Consider the following 17690-nt stretch of genomic DNA (forward strand, 5'->3'; position numbering starts at 1 on the left):
ATGGAGGAGTATCTCCTGCCGACCGGTCACACCGGTCACACCCGCCGTGTTCTCCTCGTCGTGATGGGGAAATCACTGGAAAATCCGTAGTCAATTCAGTGTATAAATAATGGACTAACAATCAGTATGAAAAACGTCAGTCAGCATTTGACTAAATGAAAATTTGTATTTGCTGACAAGGTCATTATTGTATCAGTCATAGAACTGACGAAATGATGACTTCAAACGAGACAGCTGATATTCTTGATTAATCAACTTTTTCATCTTTTGTGTTATCAATTCATCTCAATTATTTATATGAAACATTAAAACATGCTTTACCTTGCATTTTCTTTTTCGCATATTAACATATTACAAAGATATATTTAAAATTGAAAATTACAATGTTGTCAGAAATATTTGTGATACCGGTATTTAACCTGTCGCTTAAAAATGAAAAGCAAAAAAAAAAAAAAAAGAAGTTTACCCCTCTATTTTTCTTTTAAATATAATATTGATATCTGTTGCAGTCAAATACATAAAAAAAAAATTAGATATAAAAGGAAAACATCCATACTTTTTCAGGGTATTTTCTACCACTTATAGCAAAAAAATCCCCATTCTATCCATTCTCTTTAACTTCAAAAACCTGTCATCGAAACATACTCGTATTTATTTCAAAATACTTACGTTATTTGAAGTTAATATTCTTGATAACTTCAAATAGTAATAAAATATAAAAATCTTTATTTGCCGAGGAAAAATATATCATAAAAATAATATTTGAATATTCTATTATAACTTTTATTGTTCTGTATAAGCATCACAGATATATGGCACATCCGTAAAAAATAATAATCTTTAACGAAAATGTAGTTTCCATGCAAACCTTTTTCGACATGCACCAAGGGGTAATTAAAGGTACATGCTACAAACAATTGTTCTAATCTCTCACAAAAATATACTTAGTAATGAGCTGTAAAGTTATGTTTTTGCACTTTTCACCAAATAATGTCGCTTAGCCGAACATTAAATTTTTGAATAAACAAATATCATTAATTTTCTGAAGTGAGAGAGACACCTTCTTTAGCAAAGATATTTGAATTGTTGTGATTGAATTTTGGATTGTTGTGGTTGAATTTTAGACGAAAAAGTTTCTTTTTGTAATTTATTTCTTTAAAAATGATCATTCTGCATTTACAATACAGTGTAAAAAGTCGCACTAATAATGACCTCATTCTATTGACACCATATCTACCTTTAATGAAAAATATATGCTGATTATAATATTAGATTATAAAATTGATTACTTTAATAAAACCTCTTTTATTACATTTGATCAGATACTATTCAAGCATACATGCAACATGCATAATTATTGTTCATCAGTACGACAGTAGTTCATGAACGACTGATAATATTCATTGTAAACACAATGAACTATAGCTACAAGTATTACAATTATAATTAAAGAAGAAAACCTGAGAAAGTTGTAATGGGACCATCGTAGTAATAACCTTGACCAGAGTAATATTTGACCCAGACTGCATCCCCCTTCTGAATAGTCAGCACTACCAGATTGGGACCAGAGTCGTAATAGTCATCATTACTCGTACTATATGCCATAGTTCTTACTTTTGTTGATCCGTTCAACACAATGTCAACATATATGGTTTCTCTATAATAGCTTTGAACATTCAGGAAGAAGACGTACATCCCGGCGATAGGAGCTGTAAATATTCCGTTACTTGGGTTGTATCCATTCCCTTCATTAGTGATGACGGAAGGAAATACCAGTGTTCCACTGTTCCAGGATGAGCTGCCGGATGATACTGAGGCGGAGAAACCAACCCTCTTTGGTTTATCTACAAATATTTTTTCGTTATTGTTTTTTTAATTGAATTATTGAAGATTGAAGAAGATCCAAGGAATTATTATGTATGCATGATCGATCAAGCAGAATTGAATTTGATTAAATAAGATTAAATAAAGAATATATCTTATGAAGATCCAAGTCGCAAAAACAGTCGTATGGTGTTAAGAGCCATTCTCTGTAAAGACTTGAAATGTTATATAGGAGATGTAGCACACATTGTCTCAGCATTTCTCCAAACTTTGGTCGCCCGCGTGGCGCAGTGGAGAGTCGCGAAGTAAGGAGTTGATCCTTACGTCGGGGTTTCGAACCCCACTATGGGACGTGGAGACCGGTCCTTCGGATGAGACCGTATAAACCGAGGTCCCGTGTCGCGATAGGTGCATGAAGGAAAAAGATCCCTCCCTGCTCAATGCCCCTGAGAACCGAGTATAGGACAAAATTTGCAGCTCTCCACCGGCAAGTGGAGGCGTCTCCATATGAGTAAAAAATTCTCGAGAGGGACGTTAAACAATATACAATAAATTAATCAATCTCCAAACTTTCTATGTTAAAGTCTTTGATACCCTAAACTAATTTCTAAACTAATTTTGGGCAAAAATTGGTTGCTTTGTGTTACAGTAACAATGGCAACATGTCTTAAATTTTGAAAAATGGCATTTTTTACCGTGTTTGGAGTCCCATGTTAACATGTGCGGCAAAGCAAACAATTGGCAATGACAGTCTCCTAAAGCTTAAGGCCTGGTGTCTTAAATGCATGATAAACATATTTGGTAAATTGGTTACATACGTTACTATGGTAACAAAGTATTCAAAAGCTAAAAGCAAACAGTTCATTATTGAAAATTTTAATTTTCAAATACAAAAAGTATATAGCTGGGTTCAGGGAGGGAGGTATATGAAGAAATTTAAATCTACACAGGATGCTTTTTAATTAATATGACACATAATGGCTCTGTTATTTATAAGATGACAAATATTATTGATAAAGCATTTATATTCATTTGTTATGATCCACTCTGATGACTCCTCTATTCTCCCTTTTGTCACAATGTGAACAAGTTTAAATTTACATTACCTTTTTGATGCTTTTATGTTAATGATCAATAATGGCTTTGTTGTCTTTGTGAAGAACTTTAACTATTTTTCAATGTATTCCTACGTAAAACCTTGTTCACCCATCATGGCCCATATCTTCCCCCTGGGGATCATGATCTGAATAAACTTGGATGCTCCCATATTACTATGACCAATCATGGCTTTCTTTTCTTGAGAAGAAGAATTTAAAAAAAATTCTATGCAATTTTACATTTATCACACATTATGGCCCCACCCTTGCCTAAGGGTCATGATTGGAACAAACTTGCATCTACACTACCAGAGGATGCTTCCACATAACTATGACCACTCATGGCTTTGCTGTTCCTGAGAAGATTTTAATAGATTTTTTTCTATGTATTCCTGTGTAAAATTTGATCCCCCAATGTGTCCCCCTTCCTAGTCCCGGACATCATGATTTGAACAAACATAAATCTACATTAATAGATGATGCTTCCATACATGTATAATTATGACCAATCATGGGTTTGCTGTGCTTGATAAAAAGATTTTTCTCATGTACTCCTATGCTAAACTTTGATACCCCATTGTGGCCCCACCCTACCCCCGTGGTGATTTGAACAAATTTGAATCTTCATTACCAGCGGATGCTTCCACATGAGCTTCATCTTTTGTGGCCAAGTGGTTCTTGGGGAGAAAGTTTTAAAGATTTTCCCTATGTATTCCAGTGCTAAATTTGATACCCCATTGTGGCCCCACCCTACCACCAGCGGTCATGCCTTGAACAAACTTGAATCTACACTACATGAGGATGCTTCCACATGAGTTTCAGCTTTTCTGGCCAAGTGATGCTTGAGATGAAGATTTTTTGAAAAAAAAATTCCTTTATATTCCTATGTTAAAATTGATCCCCATCGTGACCCCACCTTACACCCTGGGGTCATGATTTGAACAAACTTTAATCTTCACAACATGAGGATGCTTCCACATGAGTTTAAGCTTTCCTAACCCAGTGGTTGTTAAGAAGAAGAATTTCAAAAGGTGCCATTAAATTTTCATTAATTCAAAATTATCTCCACATTGAGCAGGGCGTGACCCTTCACTTGAAAAAAAAGCTTGAATTCCCTTCACCCAAGAAAACTTTCCGGCAAGTTTGGTTGAAATTGGCCGAGTGGTTCGTGAGAAGATTAAAATGTGAAAAATTTACAGCGACGTCGACGACAACAACTCGAACGACGACAGACAACGGACACTTTTTGATCAAAAACGCCCAATTAAGCCTTAATTAAGCTAAAAAGCAATAAATGGATGAAATATGACCAAATAATAGAGAAAAGAGCCTTAGAACATACACCAAGAACAAATAATTATATACACAGGGTTTAAAGGGAACATTTGGTCAGAATTTTCATTTCCATAAATTATGTAAAACTGTATCTCTCATATAAAAAGAAAAGCTGCATCTTATAACAGGACACAGCATATAACAGCGGTCAAATTTGATTTTGACTGCTTAATTTGAGTAGCATGTGGAAAACCTTATCATGGCCGCTGCTGACGTAGTGGAAGCAGATTAAATGCCAGATATCTAGAGTCGATGCATTTATGACTGCAGAGAAATTAAATTCTTTACATCAGAAATAGGCTTATTTAATCAATTGTTTAATTATAGGAGAAAGATTTACTTCCTTCTTGGACACATTTTAACATTTAAAATAGTTGGAATTAAAATCAAGTAAAATATACAACCTTTGCAGTTAAGTTTTTAATCTAAGTTTAATCCCCAGTTTACTGCTTTTTATTATCAATTTTATTTTCCTGAATTCTGAAACACTAAAAAATAAGAATGTGAAATTATATTTCCTTTATAACATCCAGATTCAAACTGAAATCCTAAGTACTAAATTGGCGCATTTTCACAACTTGATTCCGACATGATAATGTTTACTCTTAGAGCCAATGTGTCATGAACACGTCATAAAAGTGAGGATTGTGGGAAATATTTAGCAAACGAATAACTTTATCTCTCAACATGGCAGCCTCCAGCAGTCAGTTCACCTAAAAGTTTGGTGTCATATTACTTTATAATTTAATCAAAACAAAAGACAGTATCAGTTAAAATTCAATAATGATCATTCAATGAATGAAATATCAAAAATTTATTCTAGACCCGACGTTTCCTTTAAAATTGAAGTTTAAGTTTAAATTAAAGTTTACAAAATCGAATATTCTCCCTTGTTGGTTACCATAGTAATAGTGTTGTTTTCTTCATTAAATTTCATCAATATATGATATTCAACTTTAGTTCTATCAGATAAATACTATTCAAGGTGAGGCATATAGTATATTTCTTGATTTAATTGGAAGTAAATTTTTAAAGGTACTTGGACACAGATTTTAAGTTAATATTTTCTCTATAAAATTACGACCTATATATTTGAATGGCAATCACACAAAAATTAATTAAAAATCTTATTTCATTTAAAAGTTATTAAAACTTCAAAGTTTTGGGCGGGTTTGATTGGCACACCCTCGCACTTTCACGAATTTTAATTTTATTCTTAATCCTTAGGAAAAGTGGCACTTTTCCTTTTATATATTGAAATATATAATTCGTGATATTATACAGAAAATAGTAACTTCAAATCTGTGTCCAAGTACCTTTAATACAGCCAAGAAAATTAACTTTTAACAACTATGTACGTTGTTTCCTTGGTAACACCGCAAAGAAGCAAGGTGTCATGTTTTTGTGAGAATGGTTTGTTTGCACTTTCCTAGTTTTCTTTAAGGCTCAGCAAAGATTTAAAGTCGCAATTTTTTCCGGCTGTTACCATAGCAACTGAGACATATAGCAACGAAAATTTTTTTGACATATGTACTAAAAATAAGTGAAGTTTCATCAAAATAGGTGATCATGCGTGGCAACGAAGTTTAAGTGGTTACAGAAAATGGCTCTCGAAACTTCTTACTGTTCTCTCATTATTTAAAATATTACCTGATATGTTATTTGTCAAATTCATTCGGAACACCTCGAGAGAGGACACGGTAGAAGACAGCTGCAGTTGTTCATACTTCGATTGCTTCACTTCCGACATAATGTCTTCTAATGTTTTACTGATGTTCACTGAAATTAAAATGTAAGAAGAATCTTTTGGAAACATTATATAAACATTACAAAGAAATCAGTTTTATATTGATACACACTTCCGCCCCAGACCGGGGTTGAATACATTCACTCACACCTTTCGCTTCGTCTGAAGGTATTTCAATTACCTTGCGAAGCTCTTATCACATTACGTACCCTACATTACTTGAATTAAAGAAAGTAACATTTATTAATTGAAAATGGTACATTTTAAACATTCGTCGGCTTAGGATGACTCACTGACTCAACAGTCGCAGCTTATCAGTTTATTGTGGTTTGAATGGAGCGTAGCGTAGTCAGCCGAGGATTGCCGATTGGATCAAGATGTCGGTAGTCACTTGTCGTTTCGTACGAATGAGACAGGAACTGTCAGTCTATGATTTGAACTTATAAATTTAGTAAAGGGTGTTTCATAATATATGTTACATTTTGAATCTTTAATTTGACAAACACAAGAAACACAAGAAAAAAGATACAGATACATGTATGTCTTTTTATCAAATTTTTGCATCTATCCATAAGATTCATTATGTTTAATTACCAACTAAAATATTAAACACTGAACAAAATATTTAACATTTATGAAAATTATTGAAATTTTCAAGTTTCATTATTTTTGCTACATTGAATTTCACAACGTCAAAAGTCCACATTACATGTTCTAATTGATCTCCATTATTTCAAAAACAAATGAAAGTTGCTTCTTAAAAATTGAATGGAGTATAACCTTGTCATGTATTTTTTGCTTTGACTCTCCTCATTTGAACGTCTGTTCTTTTTTAGCTCATTCAGTATCTGTGGTCTAAGATTCTAGACCCTGTTCCTTAAGAATCCCTACAGAAAAGAGCCCAAAGATTGAGATTGTCGAATTCCAAGGTCAAACTCTTGCCTTGCATTATTGAAAATTTGTACGCTGCTAACTTCAAATCATATTCCAAAGTTTAATGTATGCTGTAAATGCTGATATTACCAGCATCCATTACTGAAAACATCTATCAGACACTTTTCTCTGCAATTTGCTTCATTTAGAGTCTCCATCTCACAAAAAAAAATCTCCGCTTTTTTAAAGTCTTTAGGCTTTCTGGAATACCGTGTTATTTATTAAATATTGCCCGTTCCCTATCCTAAGGGGGATGTACAAGCCATATTGGATCTAGTCTGGTGTAAAATAAGAAATACCAAGAATGCGCTTAATACTCTACCAAACTAGCCCAAAGTTACTCAAAGTGCTAATGCACTCATTACCTACTGTTAGAGACCAAAATTAGTAAATAATTAAGCTTATTTTGTTTTAATTAGGAGGAAATTAATCATGTTAGAACTGCGCAGCTACAGCATTCACGAAATGAAAACTGCATTGAAAATGGTGTTAGTTCGATTCATTGATAATATGGCTACAGCCATTTGTTTTGCTTTTTTCTTGTCATTATACATAATTCTTGAAAATTTGATTTTTCATATGGGGGTCTTCCTGAGGCCATGTGTTTATTTCGTCCGCCATTCTTTTTCATATTTTTTCCTTTTCTTCCGTAAACAAATACGTTTAAATTTTAAGGAATTTTTTCTCACTTATAAATACGGACCCAATAACTTTTCCCTGAATTTGGGAAGACCACCAAACGTCATTTTAAAGATGGTCTCAAATATTTAATTATGCTGATTGTTTTGTTTACAATGTAAAATTGTAATTTTGACAATATGGGCAAATAGAAAAAAAAGTGTTTTTTTTATTCAGTAAATCTCTTAACCCACTCTGAATGATTACATTCCTTTTCAAATGTTTCTCCGCTGTAATGAAAATTGTTTATTTGCATGACACAGTATACGAGGGGTGATCAAAAAGTAAACGATATCTTAGGTATTGATAGTTATATTATTGTTGAAATATTCAAGTATTTTTCAAAGTGTAAATTGGAGGTCTTTGATAGCATATTGCTTAATTAAAAACACATCTCTTTTCACACTTGCTTTCATCGGGCAACATAATAAGTATCTTATTTTACCTTCTGCCTTCCTTCACTAAAACGATCTATACAATCATTGATTGAAATTATAGGAAGTCATTTGTCTTAATGAACTGTGAACAAATTCTTATACGCAACTTCAAAGGCATTTCTATGATATACAATGAATTTAACAGTCGTTTGTTGAACGAGTTCCACTGAAACAACAATTTTTCGTCACAACTAACCTGCATAGTGACGTCATTTTCACATTGTAACGTCACAAACAAGGAACAAGACTTTATTCAGCATATGCTATTTATAGAACTTGCGTTTGGCTATGTGTGTACCAAATTTGTTTCTAATCTGAATTGTGGTTTTGTAGATATAGAGATAGTTTGCGAACTTTTTGATCACCCCCCGTACTAGTAGGTACTAAAACAACGTCATTCATATCGATTTTTATGTGTCCAATTTTCTTTGTGTTTCATTGGTGATAATTAAAATTTTGATAGATCTATAATATAAGTTATCTGTGGCAGACTTACAAACTCCTTATTTTTAACTTTGATGGTGCTCATTTTTCTTACCTGGAATCAAAGAGTTTAATATTTTTATGCCCCCGTAAACGAAGTTTCGGGGGTATACAGTTTTTGTCGTGTCCGTCTGTCTGTCTGTCTGTCTGTCTTTCTGTTTGTCTGTTTGTCCGCAAAGACTTTAACCTTGCCCATAACTTTTGATTTAGTGGAACTATGATATTCATATTTCACATGTGTATTTCTTGTGACAAGACCTTTCTTTGGGTACCACCAAATTTGACCTTTTGACCTTGACCTTGGAGTTTGACCCACTTTAACACAAAAATTTTGAGTTTTACTTTTGCCATATTTTTTCAACAGTAGATAGCAGGACATTTATATTTTACATGTGTATTTTTTGTGAAAAGACTTTTCATTGGATACCAACAATCTTGACCTTTTGACCTTGACCTTAGAGATTTCTGTACTTATAAAAAAAACTTTAACCTTGGCTATAACTTTTAAACACAAAGAGCTAGGGCTTTCATACTTCACATATGTAATTGTTTTGAAAAGATGCTTCATTGGATACCAAGAACCTTGACCCTTTGACCTTGACCTTGGAGTTTGACTTACTTTAAAAATACAACATAACATTGACCATAATTTTTGAAGTGTTAGTACTATGGCTTTCATACTTTACATATTTAATTTGTGTGACAAGGCCTCTCATTTGATACCAAAACTCTTGACCTTTTACCTTTACCTTGGAGTTAGACCCACTTTTACACAAAAAATGCAAATTTTTACTTTGGCCCTAATTTTTAAACGGTAGATACTAGAAATTTCATTTTTCAAATATCACTTCTTTTTCGTAAGACCTTTCATTTGAAACAAAGAATTTTGACCTTGACCTTGGCGATTTCCGTACTTATGAAAAATCTTTAACCTTGGTCATAACTTTGAATGGTAAGGGCTAGGGTTTTCATACTTCAAATTTGTAATCCTTGTGAAAAGACCTTTCTTTGGATATTAATAACTTTGGATATTTGGATATTAATAACTTTGACCTTGACCTTGGAGTTTGACCTTCTTTTTACAAATTTCAACCTTGGCCATTACTTTTGAACAGTAAGGGCCAGCGCTTCCATACTTACCATATGTAATCTTTGAGACAAGGCCTTTCATTAGAAACCAACAACGTTGACCCTTTGACCTTGACCCAGAGTTTGTCTGAAGAAATGTTTACATTTTGTTCTCACTGCACTAAAGGTAGCCGGACATCCACCTTAAACCTTGTTACTAGCCTTCTGATAAGCATCCTAGAAGCTTCTATTCTTTTGGAAAATTTATTTCATCAACTTCTGATTGAATATTGGCGACATGAATTGAAAACAAAAACAGCTTTAAAATTCAGCACTGAATGGATAAGAAAAGTCTATTTTGAAAAATATTCAAATTATGACACCGGCGTTTATAGCACAATTAATCATTGTAAGACCATGATTTCCTGGACTTTTTCACATGGAACAAATATGTAGGATTTGGTGTTTAAAATGATATATAGTATGTAATAAAAGTGTAATAGGTAAGAAAAATAATTAGATTTAAAAATGTAACTTATATTATGAAACAAGTGTCGTATGTGTATGATTTAGATTTTGAATGCCTCATGTGTGCTTTTTAAGCAGAAATAAATCTCGCATGAGGCTTTGAAATTTATGGAGAAAACAAGCAGTATTCACGCCATTAAGGGGGATGTACAAGCCATATCAGATCTAGCCTGGTGTAAAACAAGAAATACCAAGAATCCGCTTAATACTCTACCAAACTAGCCCAAAGTTACTCAAAGTGCTAATGCACTCATTACCTACTGTTAGAGACCAAAATTAGCAAACAATTCAGTTTATTTTGTTTTAATTAGGGAGAAATTAATCATGTTAGAACTGCGCAGCTACAGCATTCACGAGATGAAAAATGCTTTGAATATGATGTCAGTTCGATAATATGGTTACAACTATTTGTTTCGCTTTTTTCTTGTCATTATCCATAATTCTTGAAAATTTTATTTTTTCATATGGGGGTCATCCTGAGGCCATGTGTTCATTACGTCCGCCGAACCTCTGTCACACAGAGTTCATATAACATTTATTTTAGAACAAATGCGACCATAACAACATCAAGACAAGAAATTTATAAGTAATAATCCTTAGGTTATATAACTTACTACTTTTATTTGTTGCATCGCATTGTGTAATTAATGAAAAAACGCGATTTTTACCTCACTCCAGCATATCGGGAAAAACTGCTCTGTTTATCGCCCGGGTTTCCTCGCTCATATCATTCCATTGAGCACGTGGTTGGCATGTGCATATATCTGCTGTGGATTGATGCATTTATTACCATGATCATATTTTATTTTCCATGGAACAAGTCTTGATAATTTGTTGATTTCTTTAAAACTTAAGAAAAAAGTTTTAAAATGTCCTTAACATATGTGTTCACGGTGGATCTCTTTTCTGTGACGATAGGAGTTATTTTCAGATTTGGCTCTGCAAGGAGGATTCTTAGCTTTTAATTTGAAAATGTTAAACGGTATGTGTGCATGAAAAACAAATTGAAATTACATGTATTACATTCGAAAAGTTGGTACATATGTCAATTTTTTTTAGCAGTGAGATAGAAGAAATAGTCAGTCATAGAATTTCCTTCAGGCACCTCACATAAATAGAGAGATTGTTTGCGATGGCTCACACACTGTATGGAGTAATGTTTGGACATAAAAACACATCATGTCTAATTATGTTGAGAACGTTGTAAGCTCCCACCAACAAACGAAGTTTGATTAGATATATTGTTGTTTCTTTGAAATTTAAAAGAGAGATACAATGTTTGCAAAGAAAGGTCCATTGCCTATGCTATATCTATCTTCGTAAAAAAAAGTGGGAGGCTACCCCCTTCCCCCCCCCCCCCCCCGAAAATTCAATGTTTGTTTTTCAAAATAGTACCAAAGCTTATAAAATTTTGCATCACTAAGTATGCGATGGAATATGCACTAGCCTTGTATTGTTAAGACCACTTTTTATAAAAACATTTGGTTGCCCTCTCTCCCGACCTACTGCCTAGAAATGGCCCGACTCATTTTTTTACATCCGATTACATGGTATTTATTCTTTTTATTCCGTCAACAAATATATCTAAATTTTAAGGAATTTTTTTGCTCACCTATAAATACGGATCCAATTATTTTCCCCTGAATTTGGGAGGACCACCAAACGTCATTTTAAAGATGGTCTCAAATATTTAAATATGTTGATGTTTTTCCTTACTCTGTAAAATTGTAATTTTGACAACATGGGCAAATAGAGAAAAAAAAAGTTTTTAAGTCAGTAAATCTCCTAACCCACGTTGAATGATTTCATTCCTTTTCAAATGGTGCTCCGATGTGATGAAAATTGAAAATGTTTATTTGATACAGTATATTAGCAGAGTGGGGTCAATTCTGGTATAACTGGTTATATGCCCTGTATTCTTTAACAGTTGATGTTTTCTTATGATACAAAGATTTATATTTGAGTTCACTACATAAAGAAAAAAATGCATTCATATTTCCTCAATTTTCATGTTTTTGTTTGGTCAAAAATGGCCGAAAATGGCCAAATTCAATGGATCCGTCTCCATGGCAACCGGGTGCACGTGGGAAACTTCTAACACCATATTTGCTGGTTTTGTACCAAGGTGCACCTGTGGTGCAAATTTCATCAAAATCGGAGATATGTCGTTTCCAAGCCCTATAGGAAATTTTTTGGTGCTTACAGAGAATGCATGTTAAATAGTGTAAGTATTCATAAAAAAAAATTCTTAAACTCTTTGATTCCAGGTAAGGAAAATGAGCACCATCAAAGTTAAAAATTAAGAGTTTATAAGTCTGCCACAGATAACTTGTTTAATATATTAAATTCTTAATTATCACCAATGAAACACAAAGAAAAATAGACACATAAAATCGATATGAATGACCTTGTTTTACTACCTACTAGTACACTGTGTCAAATAAACATTTACAATTTTCATCACATCGGAGCAACATTTGAAAAGGAAAGAAAACATTCAGAGTGGTTTAGGAGATTTACTAAATCAAAAAATTCTGTTTATCCATTTTCGATATTGTAAAATTTACAATTTTACTGAGTAAAGAAAAAAATCAACATAATTAAATATTTTAGACCATCTTTAAAATGACGTTTGGTGGTCCTCCCATCTCAGGGGGAAAATATTGGGTTCGTATTTATAGGTGAGAACAAATTTTCCTTAAAATTTAAACATATTTATTGACGGAAGAAAAAGAAAAAAATATCGTGTAATGGGATATTTTTAAAAAGAATTGAGTCGGGCAATTTCTATTGGCAGTAGGTTGGGAGAGAGGGCAACCAAATATTTTTATAAATAGTGGTCTTAACAATTATTAGGCTAGTACATGTTCCATCTCATACATGTACTTAGTAATGCCAAATTTCTTAAGGTATAGCACTATTTTGAAATACAAGCATAGCATTTTCAGATGGGGATAACCTCTTACTCTTTTTTTCATTTTTAATTTAATTTTATTTTATTTTATTATATTATTTTTTGGGGGTTTTTTTGCGAAGATAGACATAGTATATGCAATGGATCTTTCTTTGCAAACATTATGCTCGCTTCTAAATTTCAAAGAAACGAATCAATATATTTCATCAAACTTTGTATGTTAGCGAGAGCTTACAACTTTGTCAACATAATGAGACATGATGTGTTTTATGTCCAAACATTACTCCATACAATGTGCGGGTCGTCGCAAACAATCTCTCTATTTATGTGAGGTGTCTGAAGGAAATCCTATCACTGACTATTTTCTCTATATAACTGCTAAACAAAATAGACAAATGTACCAACTTTTCGAATGTAATACATGAAATTACAGTTTGTTTTTCATACACCACAATTTGTTTACATTTTCAAATTAAAAGCTAAGCATCCTCCTTGCAGAGCCCCATTTGAAAATATCGCCATAGAAAAAAGACCCGCCGTAAACACATATGTTTAGGACATTTTTAAAATCTTTTTTTAGCTTTATTAAACCAACAAATTATCAAGACTTGTTCCATGAAAAATTAATATAATCATGGTGATAAATGCATCTATCCACAGCAGATATATGCACATGCCAACCACGTACTCAGTGGAATGATATTAACGAGGAAACTCGAGCTATAAACAGAACAGTTTTCCCGATTTGCTGGATTGGAGTTAAAATTGCGGTTTTTTCATTAATCATACGATGTGATGCAACAAATAAAAGTAGTAAGTTATATAAACTAATGATTATTACTTAGTAATTTCATGTCTTGATGTTGTTAAGATTGCTTTTACCCTAAAATCAATGTTATGTGAACTCTGTGTGACAGAGGAATGGCGGACGAAATAAACACATGGCCTCAGGAAGACCCCCATATGAAAATTCAAATTTTCAAGAATTATGTATAATGACAAGAAAAAAAGCGAAACAAATGGTTGTAGCCATATTATCAATAAATCGAACTAACATCATTTTCAATGCATTTTTCTTCTCGTGAATGCTGTAGCTGCGCAGTTCTAACATGATTAATTTCCTCCTAATTAAAACAAAATCAACTTAATTATTTACTAATTTTGGTCTCTAACAGTAGGTAATGAGTACATTGGCACTTTGAGTAACTTTGGGCTAGTTTGGTACAGTATAAGCGCATTCTTGGTATTTCTTATTTTACACCAGATTTGATCCAATATGGCTTGTACATTCCCCTTAAAGATATTGTACTTTTAAAATAGCAATCCATTTCTTTGAAGTCTAAAACCTTGAGAGAACATCAAACTTCAGAAACCATATTCCCGACAAAATATAACATTTGTGCAATTATTTTGTCCAAGAAGATGTAATACTATTTAGAAGAGTTTATACAAAGCAAAAAAGAATGTTACTTACCGGCTATAGAACTTTGAATTAGACTTTGCACGTTTTCGAGGTCGGACACTGATTTTAACATTGTTTTATTTGTTGTCATGATATCATCCTTCAAGTTCTCCACAGAAGTGTTCAATCTCAAAGATAACTGTTCATATTTTTCCTGCATCATTTCAGGAAATTTTTTGTCAATTTCCAAAGTGTGTTTATTCAAGTCCAGAAGAGTAACTGACAAGTACCGAACCTCGATTTTGAGATCCGCCAGTACTGCACTAGTGTTTGTCTCAAAATACTCTCTTTTCTCTTCCAGTTGTTCTACAACCTGTTGAATGTGTTCATCGACTTTGGTAAAATTTACTGTTACAGATGTGAAAGTTTCTTCATAGCGTCTGTTTTCAAGCTCAAGTCTTTGGTTTTCTCTTTTAAGTTTATCAACCTCCTGTTTTAAGGCGGCCATTTCTACGTCTGTTTTCTGCTGGGATGTTTTCAATGTCTCCATATTTTTCTTCAGATCCAGCATGTCTTTCATTAAAGCGTGAACGTTTTTCACCAGTGACATTCTAATGATTGTTTCTTGGTTCAGTAACTGTCGGAAGACGTCCGTATTTTTGGATTCCGGATCACCGATGTCCAGTAAAGATGAACTGTTGCCACTGCCGTCCGTGAATATGGACAATCCATTTATTTGTATGAGAAAAGCAAACAAAAACGTAAACAGTAGTGCTTGCTTCATCTTGAAAATCAGAGAAGTGATAATGATCCAAGAGAATATTGAGCATTATATACATTTGCATATAAACTTTGACCTTTTTTCTATTGATGACACATGCGCAAGATGCAAATTCATTTAAACATGACGTGGCAAATATTTAGATTGTTTTCGACTCTTTTTGACGTAAGTCAACTTCCTCTTTAATGTTTTAATCTTTTTATCATAAAGTTAAAAGAAATTCTTATAGAAGTAAAATCCAGCTAAAAAATATTTGAAATGTACATTTATGTCAATAGAAAAGCATCTATTATGACACTCTCTAAGCTATTAAACACGTTTTTTTTTAATATTTCATTTTATTTTATTTTGGGGATGGATTGGGGACGCGGGTCTTTTCTTTTATAAAAAAGGAAATTTATCCCTAAATATATGAGTGCTTTTTAGATTCACTGCATTGGTCTTAATACCTTTAGCGTTTGAAAATCGTCTACTGCCAGGTTGAAGTGTTTAAGGGAAAAAAAATAATGCCTTAAAATGCGCTCATGATACATTTTTACATAGACCGTGATGATTCTGAAAAATGTAATTTCGTAGTCTCTTTTCAAGACTTCTTTATAAAGCTATATATGGGTCATTTTCAAAAAAAGTCTATTTTTTGAATGACATATTTTGAAAAATGAAAGTGGTTTTACTATGATTTTTTCAACTTTATTTGAATAATATAGTAATAAACTACTAAAATCCACTGCATTGCATAAAAGAAAATATTTCTTTTAAAAAATATTGACATTTTATCTTAGTCATTTAAACTTTAATGTCCTTCCTGTTACTTTCATAAAAGAGCTGTAAAACTCTATTTCAAAATTTTCATCAAATTATCTTCTGTATACTGTTAATAAATGAGAAAATTATCATTGAATGCCAAGATGTTTGACATTCATCTAATATATGAGCGTTTAAAAGCAGGTCAAACTACCATATACCAAACAGAAGCAAAATCTACGGGTTTTTCTTCATGAAAAGCCTTATTGCGGAATGTTTATATGCTATAGTTGAAAAAAACATTCTTGTACATTATTTTTGTGATTAGAATAAACAGTTACAGAAAGTTATTTAAACAGGAGCTCTGCCAAAGCAATTTAAACTAGGAAAAAATACTGGTAACAGTAAGGACTCGGGTAACAGGAAGGACAAAACAGTAACAGGATGGACAAAACAGTGTAACAGGATGGACAATGAAATCTACATTTTAAATAAAAAATTGACTTTCTTTTAACTTTATTGGTTAGGAAAAGAGAAATAAATGTAGAACAAAAAAAATGATTTTGTCAAATCTGGCAAATTTGAGACAATAAAAGACATTTATGTCCATCCTGTTACGAAATTTAATTCTAAAGTGCTATTAAAATATCTATCAGTTCAATTTTTGTTTATTAAAGGTACTCTATGCTGTTGCAAAACTAAGAATTTTTCATTATTTTAAGAAAAACAAATTATGAAACTTAAATAGGTATATAAATACCAGGATAATTTGTCCCTCCTGTTAAAATTTTTGTCCATTCTGTTACAAGAGTGCATGTTTAAGTTATAATGGCACTTTTTGAAGCACTTACTTAATTCGATATGATTTACGAAGTTTTTTAACATGTGATATTAAACTTATATTACTTAGAAAAATAAAAGTAATTGTTTTTATTGTTAAAACTCAAGATATGAAGTCCAGTTTTCCTTACTGTTACCATATTAATGGTAACAGGAATGACAGTAACAGGATGGACATTTCTCATATAAATCACCGGTTATTTAGTATAACGTACTCTTTTTGCATCATCAAGACATTGAAACAGTTTCTTTGTAACTTTGTAAATCTGATTGTTTTAGCAGAATAAATAATTTAAAGAGAACTTGCATATTATGAAGGTAACAGATAGGACATATTTACATTATACTCTACCAATTAGACAAACTTATCGACCTTTGAACCCTTTCTTTACTCACTTTCAAATCATGGCGCTTATAAACTTGAGACAACAGAAAATGATGATATATTGTTGATCATGAAAACAGTTCCTAGGAAAGTGAGATAACTTTTATTTTAACATTTTCTTTGTGGTAACAGGGATGACATAAACTGGAAGGACATGTCACTTCCTGAATGTTAAATGCACAATACTAGTATTTAGTGGGCGGCATAAGTAAAACAATCATATTAAATTAATCTGTAAATGAATTCAATTAATATGAGGTGCAAAATTTGTACATATCTTCACAGGGTAATATTTTCCCTTTCATTTAAATAAGCGCGTTAAAAATTTTTTGTTAATGTGACATGGTTTTACTGTTAAATTTTACTTGGAATGCAGAGAATATTTTTATAAAACACTTGGGAGATGATCATAAAAATAACTTATAAGCTGTATGACCATGTATATTAACCAACGGGAAAAAAAAATTCACTGTAAAAAAACGTTTTCCTATTAT

The 17690-nt window shown here is 32.4% G+C and overlaps 2 protein-coding genes across 3 annotated transcripts in view; both read right to left on the reverse strand.

Annotated features, from left to right (window-relative positions):
- The window catches only part of LOC134236474 (uncharacterized), a 77449-nt gene that overhangs the window by 40360 nt on the left and 19399 nt on the right, over positions 1-17690 (reverse strand). Inside the window, exons 2-3 of one of the 2 annotated variants that reach the window (XM_062718659.1) lie at positions 5907-6035; positions 1447-1844 (exon numbers count right to left, since the gene is read on the reverse strand). In XM_062718659.1, coding sequence (XP_062574643.1) covers positions 1447-1844; positions 5907-6035 — 527 coding nt within the window. Of the gene's footprint in view, positions 1-1446; positions 1845-5906; positions 6036-17690 lie in introns of those variants that run through there. The other variant, XM_062718658.1, reaches the window with a different exon arrangement.
- Positions 1-17690, reverse strand: part of LOC134236478 (complement C1q-like protein 2) — a 67414-nt gene that overhangs the window by 20293 nt on the left and 29431 nt on the right. The gene's annotated exons all lie outside the window — the stretch shown is intronic.

This window comes from Saccostrea cucullata, unplaced genomic scaffold (genome assembly GCF_032062105.1).
Source record: "Saccostrea cucullata isolate Sc308-1 unplaced genomic scaffold, CSIRO_AGI_Scuc_v1 ctg424, whole genome shotgun sequence".
NCBI lineage: Eukaryota > Metazoa > Mollusca > Bivalvia > Ostreida > Ostreidae > Saccostrea > Saccostrea cuccullata.